The following is a 16,839-nucleotide window of genomic DNA, read 5'->3' as shown; positions in this document are numbered from 1 at the left end:
CTTAAAAATAATAAAATAAATAAAATAAAATAAAATACTAGCAAGGTTTAACTGGAAGAGCATTTATTTTAGGAATAATGCTTTTTTTAAAATGTTTATTTTTGAGAGAGAGAGAGAAGAGAGAATGAATATTGAATATGAGCGGGGAGGGGCAGAGAGAGGGAGACACAGAATCCAAAGCAGGCTTCAGGCTCTGAGCTGTCAGAACAGAGCCTGATGGGGGGCTTGAACCCACAAGCTGTGAGATCATGACCTGAGCTAAAGCTGGACGCTTCACGGACTGAGCCACCCAGGTGCCACTAGGAATAATGCTTTTAAAAGACTTTGAAAGTTGTATTCCAGAACTGCTACCCATGCACTGGTCAGAATTAAGACTGTCCCAAATTTTGTAATGGACAATCTTATCCACCTCTTTATATCTTTTGTCTTAAAGCCTTAGAATTTCCCAAATGAAATATCTTCTTCAGGAGAGCTAAACATTTTAGGAAATAAAGCACAGAGCAAGCCTTCTGCTTTCAAGAGGGAAGTTTCTCAAATGACTTCCCGGCTCAATACTGGGATAATTCGTGCTCCATTTCCTTTCTCTTTATGCCTTGCAGATGGTAATAGCTAATTTTTAAAAACTTGGAAGAGAATCTTTGTTTTTATCATTATGTGTCAAGAACAGGTCATCTGTAGAAAGAAATGTTTAATATTATGCAGAAAGCACAGCCCCAAGAGTCTCTCTGAAGTCCTTTGCCTCATATGCAAATGGATGAATCGATGGAAATGCCACTTTTTAGCAATGCAGGCAAGAATGAAGGAATGAATCATCAGATGAGTTAAGAATTTAACAATACATACATAGTTGAGGAAAAAATACTCAAAAGATCTTCTTTGAGGAGGACACGATATGAATTTTAATAATGTTAATGACGCCACTAAAAGAACCAAATAAGTCCATGATTATTTAAAACACAAAGCGGAAAGAAAATAAAAAATAAAAATAAAATAAAATAAAACACAAAGCAGGGGCCCCTGGGTGGCTCAGTCGGTTAGGCGTCCAACTTCAGCTCAGGTCATGATCTCATGGTCTGTGAGTTTGAGCCCCACATCAGGCTTTGTGCTGACAGCTTGGAGCCTGGGACCTGCTTCAGATTCTGTCTCTCTCTCTCTCTCTCTCTCTCTCTCTCTGCCCCTCCCCTGCTGGTACACATGCTTTCACGCGGGTGTGCTCTCTCTCTTAAAAATAAACATTAAAAATTTTAAAACACAAAGAGAGTTTTAATGAATGCTTCAATATTCAATTTGTAGAATTAACTAGAAAGAACATGTTGACAAAGATACAATTCCAATCTAATTCTGGAGCTCAAATAGTGTTAGTGTATGAGAACATTTTTATTTTATTTAGAAAAATGATAAAAAATGTGGAGTTCATAGTACAGCACTAGCAAAATTGATTACTATAATTAGTTCAGCAACTAGTAGTTATTTAGTATCAACTATGTGCTAATCACTGTAAGGTTTAATAAGACCCAGTGCCCATCTTTGAGAAGCTTACTTTATAGCAAGAGGAATAAAATTAACAAAAATAATTATAACAGTGGTTATAATTGATAATAAATGACCAGGAGGGAAAGTTTTGTGAGCCATAAGGAAAAAAGGCTTATGTGTTATTGAAACGATTAGTAAAATGTTCATGAAGGACGTGACATTTGAGATGAGAAAACAGTAACATCTTCATAGTCTGGGATATGAGAGAAGAGCATTCTAGGCAGCGGTACAGCAACAGCAGAAGTACACAAGTGGAAAAGCAGGAGAGGTTTTTGGGAAATGGAAGAGCTATTTTGCCAGAGTGTAAACCACTGTATATTTTTGGGGGGAAGAAAGACAGTAGGAAATACAGTTGGAAAAGTAGGTAGGGAGCCCCTGCGTGGCTCAGTAGGTTAAGTGTCCAACTCTTGGTTTCAGCTCAGGTCATGATCTCGTGGTTCATGGGTTTGAGCCCTGTGATGGGCTCCGTGCACACAGCCCAGAACCTGCTTCAGATTCTCTCTCTCCCTCTCTGCCCCTCTCCAGTTTGCACGTGCACGGGCTGTCTATCTCTCTCTCTCTCAGAATAAATGTTTTTTTTAAAAAGTAAGTAGGAGTCAGACTGTGATGAGTTTTTCATTCACTCACTCACACATCCAACAAACATTCACTGAGCATTTGTGCTAAACACAGAGGTAAAAAAAAAAAAAATAGAGACTTGAATGCTATAACCACACCAATTGTGTATTCACTGACTTTCACGACTAGCAGTCTAAACGTTCCTCTGATAAAATGAAGTCACATTACTTGTATGCTCCTCACATTTCATACAGAATTAGACCAGTTTATCAACAGTGGGGGTCTGAATCTATGCAAAGAGAAATGCCTTTCTTTCTGTCTCACAGGGTTCAACAGCAATTTTGAGGAAGACAGAAACACATTTGCAACCAATTATACTTTCAAGTTACACTCTAGTTTCAAGGAACTAGAGCAAATTCCTTATCAGGTTTGGAAGGATTTAACCTGTTCCTCTCTGGGAATAGTGATGGATGCAGCTTGTTCCGCAAGAGGCTGATCCTGCTCAACTGGTCCCAGGGAGGGTGAGAGCATGATGATAACCGTGTCTCAGTGGCTGACCCACCAAACTGGTCACGTGGGCTTTATCAACAGGAAGCTACTGCAAAGACAGGCGCGCCTGGGTGGCTCAGTCGGTTAAGCGTCTGACTCTTGATTTCGGCTCAGGTCATGATCTCACATATCATGATTTTGAGCCCTGCATCGGGCTCTGTGCTGACAGTGCTTGGGGTTCTCTCTCTTCCTCTCTCTGCCCTTTGCCTGCTCATACTCTCTCTCTCTCAAAATAAATAAATGAAAATAAAAACATGTTTAAAAACTGCTTTAAAAAAAAAGAATTCCAAATTCTTGCAGCTGATCAGTCTTGAACATGATTAGAATATCTATCCATATGCTGAAGGTGTGAGGGGCGCCTGGGTGGCTTAGTCGGTTAAGCGTCCGACTTTCGCTTAGGTCATGATCTCACGGTTCGTGGGTTCGAGCCCCGCGTCGGGCTCTCTGCTGACTGCCAGCTCAGAGCCTAGAGCCTATTTCAGAGTCTGTATCTCCCTCTCTCTCTGACCCTCCCCTGCTCACGCTGTCTCTCTCTCTCTCCTAGAAATAAATAAAAAATATTTAAAAAAATAAAATAAAATAAAATTACATATGCTGAAGGTGTGCCACTTTGAAGATCTGTTGAAAATGTGGGAACTCAGATTTTATTTTTTTATTTTTTTAACGATTATTTTTGAGAGACAGAGAGAGACAGAGCATGAGTGGGGGAGGGCCAGAGAGAGAGGGAGACACAGAATCTGAAGCAGGCTCCAGGCTCTGAGCTGTCAGCAAGCCTGACACAAGTCTCAAACCCACAATACCTGAGCCGAAGTCAGACACTTAACTAACTGAGCCTGCCAGGCATCCCGGGAACTCAGATTTTAAAGTAGCAAACATGGGCATGCTGGCTATTAAAATAGGGAGGTGTGTCTACATTTAAACGCTTTAAAAGAAAATGTGAAATAACAAAGTGTTAAAAAACAGAAATGGAAGTATCTAAAATGTAGAGCAATTATATAGATGACAATTAAAATGAAATGTGAAAATGTATTAGGGAAAGGGCTCTATTAAAGATTATCATTAATTCAAGGGACTTCCTAGGCTGAGTGTGAATTGTGTATAAAGTGGGGTTAGAGGCTTAAAAAGCTTTATCAGTTTGAAGCCAGAATCGGTGGAACTCCCTGTCCTCGGGGCTTTAACCCAGGCCTAATATTAAACACTCCAGGAACTGCTGCCAAAGTTGTGTTTGTACCCAGGAAACAAGGGCCACATGCAAGTCCTTACACAAAGCTTCTGGGACTTGAATAGCCTCACTTTTCTACCTACTCTTTTCTACTTACCACTCACGTGCTAGTCTTCAATAATACAGTATCTCAGAGTACCTAATCACTGTCCCTTCACCCCCTCAACCTGAAATCCACGTTGGGCCAGCCCAATCAGGAAAATGGCCTAGTTCTGATCCCCCAGACAAATGAAGGAACCATTTTTAAAATCAAATTTCTGCCGGCTCACATTCCCTATAAATTGGAAAGGAAGACACAGCAGAAACACCATTTATTTAATTCAGCCAATCAGTGTAATGTTTGAGTGCCTAATATATTCCTAGCATTGTGCTTGATGCTATTAGGGAGAGAAGTGTCAGAGGCTAATAGTCAGGAACACAGGATGAGCACAACTAAATAAAGAAGACACAAGACAGGACACGATTATCTGTTATCGTTCCCCTTTGTATGTACTGTGCTAAGAAGGTGCCCTTGTCAAACTGCCTTGCTACCATGGTGACAGTTACTAAGAAATGCACAGATCCACATATGAACTGGTTAGAGAATTCTGCTTGTTGCTGTTGTTTTTAAATATGTAGTTTCTCCAGTCAAATGAATGGTTCTTAACGTTGGTCTCCAATTTTCTCTACGGATTCTCTGTATTTGCGTCCTGGAAGAAAAGTGAACCAAGAGTATGTGGCCCCACTGCGCTGACCCTGCAGAGTTTGAGAGTTTTCCTGCTGCTTTGGATCAGCCTTTAACCCTTCATGTGTCATCTGGAATGACCTCAAGCGCCCCAGGCTTCTAAATTCACCCAATCTATTAATACACAGGCATATTCTCCAAAGTTAAGAAAGAATTCTCAATTGTGTCTTATTCTAACTTCCTGCTTTTGTCTGCCTTGTGGTTTCTGTCTTCCCTGTGCTCTGCTTTATCCTACCTGTGCCCAGTGTCCCCTCTTCATTTATTCCCCAAGCACCATTATATATGTGGTTATTTATTAGTGTTATTTTTGAAAGAGAAAAAGAGGTGGCAAGTGTGCGAGGGCAGAGACAGAGAATCCCATAAGGGACAGAGAGAGAGAGAAAGAGAGAGAGAGAGAAAGAGAGAGGGAGTAGGAGATGAGAGGAGAGGGAAGCGGGGCTCACCTGAAGTGGGGCTCATACTCACAAACTGTGAGATCATAACCTGAGCTGAAGTCAGATGCCAACTGAGCCACTCAGGCACCCCTATAAGTGGCTGCTTATAATGGACTTTTAATGAAAGTCCAGGGATAAGAAAGGAGGTAGTATAATACAGCACAAGACAAGAAATATAAGTACCTAAAAGTTCTCTGGCCATTTTCAACATAGGGAATTTCTCACCGTAATTTCTTCTTGGGGCCTGCTGCCATTTTGCTTAGATTTCCTTCTCATCTCTCTTCTAAGTTCTTTAAGTCCAATCTCTGACATTCTATGATGCTTAGCAATGTAATTTTCATTGTCAAACCTTCCCACCAATACAGCCTAACTACCCCAAAATGCCAACTTCTTTTTTTCCTTTTCAAACAAAAGCTTTCTTTCCCCTAGAGGTGAATTTTGCCATTCCCCTAGTATGCGAAATAGCAGCTAGAAATAGCTATTTTAAAAGTTACTTATTTTCTTTCAGTGTTCACATGCATTTTGGCTTAACTCTCTCATTTGATCTGTATTTAAGGTACTATTTTTCTTAAGGCTGTCTGAAATACAAATGTAAAGTCAAAGTCTCAATCATTTTGCATTGTGCATAAGCCATTCATTGGTTTGGGGGAGAATTCCAGTTCTTTTTAAACTCATTCTCTAATAAATAATTTCTCAAAGATTCAGAAAAGCTACTGAATGATTTGCGAGTTTCTGATTGTACTGTAAGACATAGGGAGAAGAATAAAAACAGGTTCTCTGTAGAAAACTCCCTACTATATCTGGCATTATCCACAGACCAAGAACCTTTTACATGCACCCAGCACAATTTCATAAAAGAAACCATTCTTTATTCGGTCACAAAAGTAGATGCTTAGACAGTGACCACAACTTTCATTAAGGATAAGAATCTTATCTCCGATTACAGAACAGCTTCCAAGAGTGCTGAGTGCTGATATCTCTGAGGTAGCCCTAAGTTACACTTGAATGTCATCTCCAAAGGGAGGTAACATATGACAAGACATATGAATTCTTGTAAAGATGGATATTTCCTCTTGGACAGATCTCAATTTATATAAATTGATTTGTATAGATGGAGATTTACATAAATTTACATTTATAAATTTACATTACATTTATGTAAATCTCCATCTATACCCCTATGAGGCTGTTATATACTGTGCTGAGTACCAGGTGAGGTACCATGAACAAACAATGAAATAAAACTGAGATCCTATAGGAACTTAGAATTCAGAGGCTAAGAAGTAAAAATTATGGAATGGAAAACAAAGTAGAATTGCTTCACAGAGTTATGGAATTTTAGAACTAGAAATATTTTAAAAATCATTAACTGATTTGCAGAAAAAACTGGAGCTCAAAAGGGTTAGTAGTTTGCCTGAAGTCACACAGTGAATCAGCAGCAGAGCCCACAGATATCAAGAGGTTCATCTACCATACCATATGTAACAACTACTAAGCATCAGTTCTATGCAAGGAAATATACTGCTTAAGAAAACACATGTAAGGGGCGCCTGGGTGGCTTAGTCGGTTGAGCATCCGACTTTCGCTTAGGTCATGATCTCGCGGTTTGTGGGTTCGAGCCCCGCGTCGGGCTCTGTGCTGACTGCCAGCTCAGAGCCTGGAGCCTGTTTCNGTCGGGCTCTGTGCTGACTGCCAGCTCAGAGCCTGGAGCCTGTTTCAGTCTGTGACTCCCTCTCTCTCTGACCCTCCCCTGCTCACGCTGTCTCTCTCTCTCTCCTAGAAATAAATAAAACATTAAAGGAAAAAAAAAAAAAAGAAAACACATGTAAAATGCCTAGCACAATGTCTGGAACCACCAGCTGTCATCGTTATCACAATCATCATCATCATCATTGTGGCTAAGACTACATATTTTGGTATTAGACCCTGATGTGAGTCCCAATTCTGTCACTTGGTTGTAACTGTAGATAACATACTTACCTTGTCTAAGCCCCAGTTTCTTCATCTATAAAATGGGAATAAAAAAAGTGGACACTATTAGTGTCTACCTAATAGAATAGTCGTGGGGACCATATACATACTCACTTGAGCGTATGTACATGTACACATATGTTGAAACTGTTCAACCATTAGCTGCTCCATAGTATTTACGAACCTATCTAAGTACACAGAGTCAAATTAGAACACACACATATAGAGCATTGGTGGAATGTTTCTTTACTCCGCCTAAATGAAAACCAGGAAGCCAACATTTATTGAGCATTCATTGTATACAGGTATCAGCTCACAAGAGTAGGGAATGACAAAAACAGGAGAAGAGATGCTATTTGAGATGTTATAATACAGTAACTGTTATTCTCAACAAATATACACCAAATGCCTACACGATAACGAATACGACTGAGTTTGTGTTTTCAAGGAGCTTGCAATCTAGTGGAGGAAGGAACCAGGCTGTTACAATGTGGAGTGATACACACATGGCAGGGCCAGAGCTTAGAGCTATGGGAGCTCACAAAAGGGTATCCTATCTGGTAAGGGTGGAGGTAGGGAAGGGAGCATCAGAGAAGTTTTCTCAGATAAAAGAATAAGGAGTTGGCCAAATACGAGAAGGGTTGGAAAGAGCCTAAAGGCACAAGCCAGCTGTGGTGGGTGCTCTCAACTGGCTCTCAGCATCCACTCCAAACCCCGAGTGTGCTTCCTGATCCTGTGGGGGCTGAAGAAGGAAAACCCACATCTCCCCCCATCTCCCTGCAGTTAGGGTTCTGCTCTTGCCAATCAGAAGCACGTGGAAGGTGGATCTGGGGCTGGAGTCATTCACTTTGTTTCTGCTGCAACAGGACACCTGACTGTTTCACCTGAGGACCCCCAGGGCTTTTCTGCAGCACTACTGCAGTGTCTAGGTACCAACCCCGTGGGTGCCAAGAGGTCGTCACAGGGGAAGCAGTGCTTCCTGATCCTTGGATCACAGCTACAGTGGCAGGATTTTGAACTCTACAGCACCACTGGAGTCCACTGACTGCCGCCTTTCTCATGACGGCAGAGGTATTCTTGTCCTAGGAGTCACTCCTGGAGACCCCGTAAGCGACCCAACCACCTCCCTTGCCAACGACTTGCTACACTCCTGATTCCCTATATTAAATCCCTTTTGGCTGAAAATGGCGTGAGTGGTTCCTACTTCTTGCACCTAATACACCAACAAAATACAAAAACTATGAAATGAGCCATGAATAATAACAGTTTGTGGGGTTAGTAAACTTCTGTTAATGGGCCCAGGTAGTAAACATTTTAAGCGTTGTGAGCCACTTATGATCCTCACCTCACCTTCCTCGCCCAAGCTCCCCGCTCCCACTCCCCCACCCCCAGGGCTAAGTGTATTCACACTGTTGTGCAGCGATCTCCAGAACATTTTCATTTTGGCAAAACTGAAAGCCTACACTTCTTAAATAGTAATCCCTCATTCCCTCTCCCTCTCCCCTCCTCTCCCTGGCAACCACCATTCTACTCTCTGTCTCTACAAATTTAACTATTCTTGATATCTCATGTAAATGGAATCATATGGTATTTAATTTTTTTGTGACTAGCTCATTTCACCTAGCATCATGTCCTCAAAATCCATGCTGTAGCATGTGACAGGATTTCCTTCCTTCCTTTGTAAGGCTGAATAATATTCCATTGTATGTCTGTGCCACATTTTGTTTATCCATTCCTCTGTTTATGGGCATTTGGGTTGCTCCCTCCTCTTGGCTATTGTGAATAGTGCTGTTATAAACATGAGTATGTAAATATCTCTTCAAGATCTTGCTTTCAATTCTTTTGGATATACACCCAGAAGTGGGATTGCTGGGTCACACGGTAATTCTAATTTTTAACTTAAAATTTTTTTAACATTTTTTAATGTTGTTTTTTTTTTTAAATTTTTGAGAGAGAGAGAGAGACAGCGTGGGGACAGCTGGGGAGGGTCAGAGAGAGAGGGAGATAAAGAATCTGAAACAGGCTCCAGGCTCTGAGCTGGCTGTCAGCACAGAGCCCGACACGGGGCTCGAACCCACGAACCGTGAGATCATACCTGAGCCGAAGTTGGACGCTTAACCGACTGAGCCACCCAGGCGCCCCATTTAAATTTTTTTTTAATGTTTATTTTGTGTGTGTGTGTGTGTGTTTGTGTGTGTGAGAGAGAGAGAGAGAGAGGCAGAGACAGAGTGCCAGCAGGGGAGGGGTAGAGAGAGAAGGAGACACAGAATCTGAAGCAGGCTCCAGACTCTGAGGTGTCAGCACAGAACCCGATGCAGGGCTCGAACTCGTGAACCAAGAGATCATGACCTGAGCCAAAGTTGGACGCTTAACCGACTGGGCCACCCAGGTGCCCCTCTAACTTTTAACTTTTTGAGGAACCACCACACTGTATTCCATAGTGGCTGTACTACTATACATTCTTACCAATAGTGCAAAAGGGTTCCAATTTCTCCACATCCTGTTTACACTTATTATTTTCTGGTTTTTTGATCATAGCTATCCTAATGAGTGTGAGGTAACATTTCATTGTGATTCTGATTTGCACTTCCCTAATGATTAATGATGTGATGTCAAGCATCGTTTCATATGCTTGTTGACCATTTGTACATCTTCTTTGCCCATTTTAAAATTGGGATATATGGGGGTGCTTGGCTGGCTCAGTCTGTAGAGCATGCAACTCTTGATCTCAGGATCATGAGTTCAAGCCCATAATGGGCATGAAAGAGACCTAAAATTTTAAAAAAAGTAAAGGGGCGACTGGGTGGCTCAGTTGGTTAAGTTTCTGACTTTGGCTCAGGTCATGATCTCATGGTTTGTGGGTTTGAGCCCCGTGTTGAGCTCTGTGCAGGCAGCTCAGAGCCCAGGGCCTGCTTCAGATTCAGATTCTGTGTCTCTGTCTCTCTCTACCCCTCCCCTGCTGGCTCGCTCTTTCTTTCTCTTTCTCTCTCTGTCTCTCTCTCCCTCTCTCTCTCACACACACAAAATAAATAAACATTAAAAATTTTTTTAAATAAAAAAGGAAAAAATAAAATTGGGGTATATATTTTCTGTTGCTATGCTATAGGAGTTCGTTATATAATTTGGATATTAAGCTCTTATCAGATATATGATTTCCTTAGGCTGCTTTTTCACTTTATCCTTCTGCCAGTTCAGTTTTAGTCTGTGCTCATGAATGGCAGTGTAGTCTGGAGCAGCTGGCAAGCAGTCTGGCCAGATCTGGAGCTATCTTTCATCGCAAAGATGCTAGTAAGAATAAGCCAGAGCATTTCTAACTTGAGACATTTCAGGTCCTAGATACTCTGTTCACTATGCCATCAAAAAGCATCTCCATGCCTTTACTTTGAACCAGAACCAGCCAACCTGAGGCTTCTGGGGCTGCAGAATTAGAAACGGTCTCGAGACTGGGTGAGTAAGTGGCAGTCACAGAGGTGGACTCACCAGATTCACTGGTGAGTTTTGCACTGTCAGTACCTGCCACTAGAATGCTGGAATCAAACTCAAATACAATTTCATTACCTAGTTTGCAATTTAACACTGCTCTTTTTACTTCAAATGGCAGTTCAGTTCAGCTTCTTTGATTCTCCATGTTTATTCTGAGAGAATAAAATATCCTAACTCTGGAGATATTAATGATTTCCAGTCAGATATATGGAGAGTTAATTCTTGACCTAGTCTAAAATGCACCCCAGTTCACACAGTAACTTCCTCCAAAAAGCCTGGCTGAATCTGTATTAGTGGATATGAATACCATGGCATGGTGCACTTGCTAAAATATCCTATTTGAAGAGATAAGTTTCTGATGTATAAAAGGCCTATTTTCTCTTCCAACTACTACTGTCTTTTGGAACAATTTAGGAAGACTTACATATGCTATTTTTCTGGTCTCCACAAGAAAAAGAAAGTGGGAAGGTTAACACAGAGATGCATATGGTCAGGAAGAAGAAATGTTGTAAATGCAGGCTCCTAAATCTCTTCCTCCCTGATTTTTATGTTAAGTTGTTGCTATTCAAGTATTTCCATACAATGTTTGTCACTGCATTACCTTTAATCACATATGTCAAGGAACAGGGACTTTTTAAAAACAAATTTGTAGACAGAGAGAGCATGTGAGCAGAGGAGAGAAGCAGAGGGAGAGAAGGAAAGAGAAAGAAAGAGAGAGAGAGAGAGAGAGAGAGAATCTTAAGCAGATTCCATCCACACTGAGCACAGAGCCCCACATGGGGCTCAATCCCATGACCCTGGTTGGGATCATGAGCTGAGCTGAAACCAAGAGTCAGACGCTTAACTAACTGAGCCACCCAGGCATTCTAGGAACAGTGACATTTATAAATGATTTTAGCTGTAAATAACAGAAAATCCAAACACAAGTAGGTTAAAAAAATTTCTTTCTCATCATAACAAGAAATCCAGAGATAGGTCATTGCTGGCATTGGTTTAAATACTCAATTTTCGTTTCAAAAGCCTTGAATTTGCTTGACTTTTCCTTTAGGGATAAAAGATGGCTGCTACAGCTCTAGACTTGTCCCTGCTCACAAAGCAGAAAGACTAGGCAAGAAATACCAGTTTTGACTGTGTCATTTAATTTGGAAGGCAATACACGTATGCCTCCCTTTCCTGGAACTTCTCCCTCAACCTCAGTAATCTTCAGTAAGATGAAGAAAACAAAACATTTGGGAATATTTGGTTTTCCTATCCTATAGGAAGACAAGCAAGAGGAAACCTGGGAATGGATGTTGGTCTGTTGAGTTCTAGGACCCACCACAGTGAAAACCAGGAAATACAAAAATATCTGAGAATCAAGATTAATGGAGTATGATGTGCCACATGAATCCCAGGTGGCTGTTAAAAATTGTGGTACAGGGGCGCCTGGGTGGCTCAGTTGGTTAAGCGTCCGACTTCAGCTCAGGTCATCATCTCATGGTTCGTGGGTTCGAGCCCTGTGTTGGGCTCTGTGCTGACAGAGCCTGGAGCATGTCTTCGGATTCTGTGTCTCCCTCTCTCTGATCCTCTCCTGCTCATGCTGTTTCTATCTCTCAAAATAAATAAAAACATTTTTAAAAATTTTTAAAATTGTGGTGCAGAAACACACTTAGGGGCATGCAAAATTATTCATGGAAATGTTATCAATCAATAAATGAACACATAAAACAATCAATAAGAAAACACCAAATTTATTGGGATGAAAAAAGTTCAGACAGATTTTTAAAAACGTACACCCGGAAACTCACATTACAAAAATACTGACTTGGTTGGGTTTTCTAGGAAACAGACTGAGGCAGGGATTTGCATGCAGGTGCTTTACTCAAGAGTGCTTTCAGGAACAGCCCCTCCCAGGAGGCAGGACAGGGCACAGGGAGGTGAGCTGCAGGGATGGGGCAGAGGGAGGTGAGCTGCAGGGCACGTGCTGCAGGGGCTTTAACCAGTTCGTTCCATGGGGAATTCCAAAGCTGAATGCCCCAGATTGTTACAGTTGAGGGACTCAGCCTTGTACCTCACAACTGACCAGTCACTGGATTTGAGTGGCCCCCAGGGAGAGACGATAAGCCAGGATGAGGCAGTTTCCTTCACAGAGGCAATTTTGGAGAGAAACAACTGTGAGCCAGCAGCAGCCAACTGCCCTGGCAGCCATAGCTTGGGGTCTGGGCAGCACACTCCGCATCCACTAGAAATGTCAACCGTGATTATCTCCGGGTTTGGGGATTAGGCTTGGTTTTCTCTTTTTTAAAATAGTTTCCAAATTTTCCACAACAAACAGAGTATTTTTGTAAGGATTAAAAATGACTTAATTCATGTAAAGCACTTAGCACAGTTCCTGGAATTTATGAAGTATTCGATATGTTTAATTGTAATTATTGCTTACTTAGATATACATGTAAAACTTATGAAGAGAAAGTGTAAATGTGAGTATTGTCAAGAAGAAAAGTATGAAATAGGATTAAAATAATAATAGACTTTGCTGTTCATTTTGGCTAATTTTGTTTTAGCTGTGAAATTCTTTCTCTTAGGATATTGTTTCTTTCTAGCATTGTCCCATAGAACTTTTTGTAATAATAGAGATGTTGGCATCAGCATCACCCATTAGGGTAAGTCACTAGCCACGGTTGTTACTGAGCATTTGAAACGTGGTTAGTGCAAATGAAGAACCAAATCTCAAATTTTATTTAGTTTTAATTCATTTAACTGTAAACAGCCACATGTTGCTAGTGGCTACAAATATTGGACAATGCAGCTCTATACTAATACTAATCAATGGTTATTTACGGAACAGACCTAAACTATTCCTTCTCTCTTTAAGCTTGGATTAGTTCCCTCAACTCATCATCCAGTATAATCTCCTAATCTTGATTTCAAAATCACATTATATTTAGATGTGTAAAGAAAACAAAATGGGAAGAGTTAATTAAGTGTAAAAAAAAAAAGCAGTTTTTTTTTTTTTTTTAAGTATACTCTACAACCAACATGGGGCTTTAACTCATGACCCAAGATCATGAGTCAGTCACATGCTCTACCGACTGAGCCAGGCAGGCGCCCCTGGTCAGACTTTTTTTTTTTTTTTAATGTTTTATTTATTTCTAGGAGAGAGAGAGAGAGACCACGTGAGCAGGGGAGGGTCAGAGAGAGAGGGAGACACAGACTCTGAAATAGGCTCCAGGCTCTGAGCTGGCAGTCAGCACAGAGCCCGACGCAGGGCTCGAACCCACGAACCGCGAGATCATGACCCAAGCGAAAGTCGGACGCTCAACCGACTAAGCCACCCAGGCGCCCCTGGTCAGACTTTTTTTTTTTTTTTTTTACATGCAACAGGAAGGTAATTTAGTTGAAAGTTAGGTGCTAAAGAGCTATATAACGTATTGCTAACTGTCTGGAATTTTTTAGTAAATAATCTGAAAAGAAAATTAAAGAGGTTGTTCCATATAAAATATCTGGTTCCTCTTGGTAAGCCAAAAAAGACTTCTCACTGAAATCATATCTTTTTTCCCTTTAAAACAAATGTTTACTTATTTTTGAGAGAGAGAGGGAGTGCGCGCACGTGGGCACACACATGTGGGTGAGCAGGGGAGGGGCAGAGAGAGAGGGAGAGAGAGTCCTAAACAGGCTCATGCCATCAACACAGAGCCTGAGGCAGGGCTTGAACACATGAATCACAAGATTATACCTGAGCGGAAATCAAGAGTCAGATGCTTAACCAATTGAGTCACCCAGGGACCCCTGCAATCATATCTTTCAACCATATTGTCAATATAGTAAGAGAGACACCTACAGAAACCATCTGAAAATGCCTGAATAACAATGTAGAAGTCTGTTACCTCTCAAGTGGGAGGCCTATATGTATGGCGATAATTCACTAACAGCAGCCATGCTTGAAGAAGAAAGAGACATAGATTTCGGTTTGCATTTCAGCCTTGCCACGTACTTACTGACTGTGTGTACTTGGGACACATTACTTAATTCCTCCACAATAAAATGGTGATAACTACACCTTGGAAGGTTTGTTGGAATATTAGTGAGATGTAAAACATCTGGCACACAGTAAGTGCTAAATCAATGAGTTTTATTATTATGCCAATATTATATCAATAAAATAAAACAGCAAAAGTGAAGTGAGTCCAAATGATATAAAATTTGAGTGATAATTAACTGGTATGATCATTAAGTTGCAAAATTATTTTTGGTATATGTTACTTTATTTTTTTAATGTATGTTTATTTATTTATTTACTTGTTTGTTTATTTATTTTGAAAGAAAGAACCTGAACATGAGAGAGGGAGGGGCAGAGATAGAGAGAGAGAGAGAATCCCAAGCAAGCTCCATGCTATTAGTGCAGAGCCTGCTTCAGGGCTCGATCTCACAAACCCTGAGATCATGACCTGAGCTGAAATCAAGATTTGGATGCATAACTGACTAAGCCACCCAGGCAACCCTGTATGCATTACTTTATGTGTCCATCAGCCACACATAAATATAGTCCACTGTATCAAATCAATGACAAAAATGGATGCTTGACTAAATGAATGAATCATCACCTTGCCTGTTCTTAATGTTCTTTTGTCCCCAAAAGGGGTTGTTATCACTAAAATGGTTTGGTCACTGGCACTGTCACTAGAGAAAGTTTCAAGAAGCTGTAAAGAGCAGTATCAAATCAATAGTCATGAACAGAACTGCTTTTGTAGACTTAATAGGAGAGATCATGGCTGAAATTAAGAAACAACTTCTTGAGCAATATGATAAAGATGTACTTAAGGGCTACCATCTTTAGATGTTTTTAAGAAGATAGACAATTCTCCAGCTGAAAATATCACCCTCATCTGTGGGAGTCAGCCTCTGGGATAGCCTCTACCAATCCTTACTTCCTAGCATTCATGCACTTAATTACTTTCCTGCCCAAATTCAATCAAGGCTGGCTCTGAATAAGGCCAACGTGATGTGTAAGTTCCAAGGCTATGTCATAAAAGGCACTGCAGGTCCTGCTTTGGTCTTTCAGATCATCACTTCCTCCACAATAAGCCAGTTGCCACACTGTGAGAACACTTGGGCTGTCCTGTGGAAAAGCCCCTGTGGCCAACAGATCAAGCCAACTTGTCAGACATGTGAGAGAATCATCTTGGAAGTGGATTCTCCAGCTCCAAATAAGTCTTCCGATGACCACAGCCCTAGCCAACAACATCTGACTTCAACCTTCTGAGACTGAAACAAGTGTCCAACTGAACCCTTCCTGAGTTCCTGACTCAGAAACTGTGAGAGATGATAACAGGACTTTTATTGTTTTAAGCCACGAATTTTGGGTTTATTATTTTTAAGTTTATTTATTTTGAGAGAGAGAGGGAGAGGGAGAGAGGGGGCAGGAAGGAGAGGGAGAGAGAGAGAATCCCAAGCAGGCTCTATGTGGAGCATGGTGCAGGGCTCAAACCCACGAACCATGAGACCATCACCTGAGCCAAAATCATGAGCCACATGCCCAACCAACTGCCCAGCCACCCAGGCACTCCTGGGTTTTTTTTTCTCTTAATGTCTATGCCCAATGGAAGGCTTAAACTCACAACCCTGAGATGAAGAGTTGCATGCTCTACTGACTGAGCCGGCCAGGCACCCCAAATACTTTTTTAAAAAAGTAAACTCTACTCCAATGTAGGGCTTGAACTCACCACCCCAACATCAAAAGTCACATGCTCTACCAACTTAGCCAGCCCAGTACCCCAGGGGTGTAGTTTTGGGGTTATTTGATATGTAGCAAAGGATAGCTAACATCATCAACAAACATTTATTGCTACTGTATAAAGTATCCTGTTTATAGGCTGAATCATAAGATCATTCAAGGTAACTTCTTGCTTTATAATTTTAATGTTTTAACAGGCTGACATGACACTATCTTTTCCTATAAAATTCTTATGAGACAAGGAGAATTAGCCAATCAAAAATTTAGCAAATATCCACTAAGTTCAACATATTATACTAGGTGCTTTGCTGATTAAAAGATATGATGATGCTATTGATAACAATAGTAAAAATGACAGAGATTATTAATACTTATTAAGCATGTACTTATCTTAGATATTGTTCTAGACACTGTACATATATTCTCATTTAACCTTACTGTATATTGCCAAATGTTTTCCAGAAGGTCATACCAAGTTACATTCCCATCTGCAAAGTAGAAAAACAAACTCACTGCATGACTGTCAGTACTTAAGAATTTTTTTCAAAAAAGCCTGAGAGGTGAAAAATAGAATAGTTCAATCTGCATTTTCTATGATTACTACATCTTAAAATGTTGAGCAAATTAAATTTTTGTCTAACATATGTCACAA

The 16,839-nt window shown here is 40.8% G+C and overlaps 2 protein-coding genes across 4 annotated transcripts in view; one reads left to right on the top strand and one right to left on the bottom strand.

Annotated features, from left to right (window-relative positions):
- Window positions 1-4,686, top strand: part of CUNH12orf56 (chromosome unknown C12orf56 homolog) — a 106,206-nt gene extending 101,520 nt beyond the window's left edge. Inside the window, exon 15 of the mRNA XM_039234317.1 lies at window positions 4,559-4,686. Within this exon, the coding sequence (XP_039090248.1) occupies window positions 4,559-4,595 (37 nt within the window). The 3' untranslated portion in view covers window positions 4,596-4,686. The remainder of the gene's footprint in view (window positions 1-4,558) is intronic.
- XPOT (exportin for tRNA) overlaps window positions 1-16,839 on the bottom strand; it is a 163,577-nt gene that overhangs the window by 144,389 nt on the left and 2,349 nt on the right. The gene's annotated exons all lie outside the window — the stretch shown is intronic.

The sequence above is a fragment of the Hyaena hyaena genome, unplaced genomic scaffold, assembly GCF_003009895.1.
Source record: "Hyaena hyaena isolate Hyena2069 unplaced genomic scaffold, ASM300989v1 scaffold_87, whole genome shotgun sequence".
NCBI classification, from domain to species: Eukaryota; Metazoa; Chordata; class Mammalia; order Carnivora; family Hyaenidae; genus Hyaena; species Hyaena hyaena.
Note: the sequence above shows the minus strand (reverse complement) of the source record. Positions and strands in the feature narration are given on the sequence as shown.